Genomic DNA, 3,361 nt, shown 5'->3' on the forward strand with positions numbered 1-3,361 from the left:
CCTGAATGCTGATCTCCCCTCCAAGCTCCAAACCATGAAATGTGAGACTGCAGACTCAGGATCAGGTCCACTGCTAGGAGGTCTTGTCCCTGATTGCTTGGGGGCCAGGTCCCAGGGGAGAAGGGTGGGATACCTGGGACATTGTATTCACTTCATGTTTTCAACCACAGCTCCGGACTATGACAGAAGCCAGTGGCTGAATGAAAAATTCAAGCTGGGCCTGGACTTTCCCAATGTAGGTGAGAGGTGGGGGGAGGTTGGAAAGGTAAACCTTCCATATCTCATCCCACCGTGGAATGTCTAGGATAGAACTCCTGGTCAACTATCCCATTCCTGTCTGTCTACCCTGTCTTCCCCCCCACCTCATTCAATTTTTCTACTGTATATTTACACATGCTTGTGCTGTCAAGCACACTGAGCGTCAGGTCTCATGTCTGCCCTAAATCGAGGAAGGGATGCTGGCACCTAGAATCCCACGTGACTTTTCTGCTTGTCCCTGCAGCTGCCCTACCTAATTGATGGGACTCACAAGCTCACCCAGAGCAACGCCATCCTGCGCTACATTGCCCGCAAGCACAACCTGTGTGAGTAGACCTGGCTTTAGGGTGTGAGGATGGACAGTGGTCTTGTCCTTAAGCGTGGCTGTCATAGAGTGCTAAGGCTGAGTCTCTTTTGCTGGCTTCAGGTGGAGAGACAGAAGAGGAAAGGATTTGTGTGGACATCTTGGAGAACCAGCTTATGGACTCCCGCCTTCAGCTCATCATGCTCTGCTATGGCCCTGATTTTGTGAGTCCCCCATGGGTCTGGAGGTGATAGGGTTTGCAACAGGAGTTAACCACTTTTGTTCACATCTACCCTGGCTTTAGATGACATTTCAGCTCTGTAAATGTGTACTGATTCTCCAAGGTTTCCTATCCTACCATTAAACTCACCCTCATAACCCCAATTTGTGGTCCGCTAAACACGGTGAATCATTTCCTAACCATTTTGTGATGCAGATGCAATTCCCTAGCGTGGATATTTTATCCTGGATATGACTGTAGGCTTTAAAATCGCTTTCATCTCTCTGTCCTTTAATATCTGCCATTCACTATCTGTCCTAGATTTATACACTGTAAGGCTGCTTCTGGAATAGAAGTAGTACTTATAGTACTTAGTAGTACTAAGTATTACTTAGTACTCATACTGTACTAACTTTGAGGCAAAGAAGTACAGTATGAGGGAACTGGAAGCAGCCAACCTGTCTCCCCAGGGCTTGACCTTGACACCAGCATGATGAGAACATTTTCCTAATAAGCAGCTTAGGGTCATCTAGAAGATGGCTGTCCCTCTCTTGCCTCTTTTTCTCCTTTCCTTACTGTGTATCGAAACCAAGCCCTTTACAAGGCCTTGCAAAGCAGTGCCTCAGTTCACAAATGCTTCTGTTTGCAAACAGTGCAGTTTGCAAACAAAAGCATTTTGTAAAACTTTGGTTTTATTTGCATCAGGAGACAAACACGACCTCAGCCATATTCCACAAAATAATAAAACAAATTAATTTCATAAACCAAGATATCACTGTACTCGTTAGACAAATGCTATAGAACTACATCCTAGCCCTTTCCATTTCTTTTTTGTAAATTTTGAGGCAGAATCCTGCTCAGTAGCTCAGCCTGTCCTTCAACTGCAATCTTCCCTCACCTCCCACATAGCTCTGATGATAACCATATGCCACCAGGCCCCGCCTCCCCCGTTCAACATCAGGTGCTCCTCAGCCTTGTGTATAGAGTGCTGCAAATGTCCACTCTATTCTTGTGCCCTGTCATGAGGTAGGACTTTGTCTTGTCTCTTTGGATCGTTTTCTATTTGCTTCTTTGGCTCCACTGACATGAGTCTAAAGCCTGCCAGGTGCTCAGACACGCCTGGGTCGGACTCACAGAACCTGGTCCAGACAGCAGTGGTGACAGATTCAGGGACAGAGTGTATTCCTGTGTGATTTCCCATCACTTCTGACACATGGGTCTCCTGCCAAGTGGGGTCTGATAAACAGTGATGTTCTCACTGGAGGCCATGACACTGCCGGAGGCCCAGCCTCAGGGAAGACGGCTGCTCACCCCTGGCCAGCAAGGGCTCTGCAGAGCACTGCACGTGCGGTCTCTCAGTGAAGGAGCCTGTGTCTGAGGGTGGTGACTCCTGATTTCTGCCTCAGGAGAAAAAGAAGCCAGAGTTCTTGGAGGGCCTCCCTGACAAGATGAAGCTCTTCTCGCAGTTCCTGGGGAAGCAGCCCTGGTTTGCAGGGAACAAGGTAAAAGGCAGAGAGCGGGGGCCGAGAAGGTGTCATTCCTCCCACGTTATGAGCTTGCAGCCCACTCATCACTGGCTCTCTGCAGATCACCTTTGTGGATTTCGTGGCCTATGATGTCCTTGACCAGTACCGGATGTTTGAGCCCAAGTGCCTGGAGGCGTTCCCTAACCTGAAAGACTTCATGTCCCACTTTGAGGTGACACTCAGGACCCTTCTTACTCTTGTGTGTCCTGTTCTCCTTGCCCCTTTCCCCTGATGCCTTTCTAGAGCTGCATCTGACCTGAAGAGTTACTAACATACAGGGCATTGAGCAATGTCTTTCTATGCCAGAGCCTATGCCCAGCATCTTACATCCGTCCTGTCAAAGTAATCATTGCAACAACCTGCGGTGCTGATAGAACTCCCAGCCCACTGCACAGACCAGGGACCTGAAACTAGAGAAAGAGTCATTCCTTCAAGGTTCCGGCATCAGTGGTGGCTCTGTGGGGGTCTTGTCAAGCCTGGGCTTCTAAGGGAACAGTGGCCGCCCCTGTCTTGTGCCCCCCAGAAAAGCTCGTGTGACCGTGCAGCCTGGGTTTCCAGCCCAGCCCCTGTGTAGGAGGGACAGAGTGTGTAGAGCGTGGGAGCAGCTTGCATTGGGAGGGCTGGGACAAAGCTGGGTCGGGGGAACCAAGACAGAGACTACTGATGCCTGAGCAGCCGGGCATACCACTCAGTCCCATCCCCAGTGAGGGCAGCGCTGAAACCCTGTGGCTGTGGTTGGTGCTGGACTGAGGATACACATGGCACACCCGTTGGGTGATTTTATCTTGAATTGTTCTAGGTTAGGTGTCCTCTTTCTTTCCTTTTATCCTTTTCTTCTTCTTCAGTATCTCAAGTGTACTTTCTATAAAATAGGGTCATATTCCCATTTTCACTGATGGTCCTGACACCTTCATCTACTTAAGCTTGATGTGAAGCAGGTGGACATGAGGATAAGACCCTCTCCCCAGCCCATCCACAGCCTGATTTTAGGAGGGAAGGGCAGGCATTCCAGACGTGAGGTGCACATGGTCCATTGTGCGTGCCGTGGAGCTC

At 49.5% G+C, this 3,361-nt stretch overlaps 1 protein-coding gene across 1 annotated transcript in view; it reads left to right on the forward strand.

Moving 5' to 3' along the window:
- Window positions 1-3,361, forward strand: part of LOC102007810 (glutathione S-transferase Mu 2) — a gene marked incomplete at its 5' end in the record, with an annotated part of 76,078 nt that overhangs the window by 25,437 nt on the left and 47,280 nt on the right. The window contains 5 exon segments of the mRNA XM_005388888.2: window positions 171-235; window positions 503-584; window positions 686-786; window positions 2,189-2,284; window positions 2,370-2,480. Of these exon segments, the coding sequence (XP_005388945.1) occupies window positions 171-235; window positions 503-584; window positions 686-786; window positions 2,189-2,284; window positions 2,370-2,480 (455 nt within the window).

The sequence above is a fragment of the Chinchilla lanigera genome, unplaced genomic scaffold (assembly GCF_000276665.1).
Source record: "Chinchilla lanigera isolate Chin_1 unplaced genomic scaffold, ChiLan1.0 scaffold00034, whole genome shotgun sequence".
Lineage (NCBI taxonomy): Eukaryota > Metazoa > Chordata > Mammalia > Rodentia > Chinchillidae > Chinchilla > Chinchilla lanigera.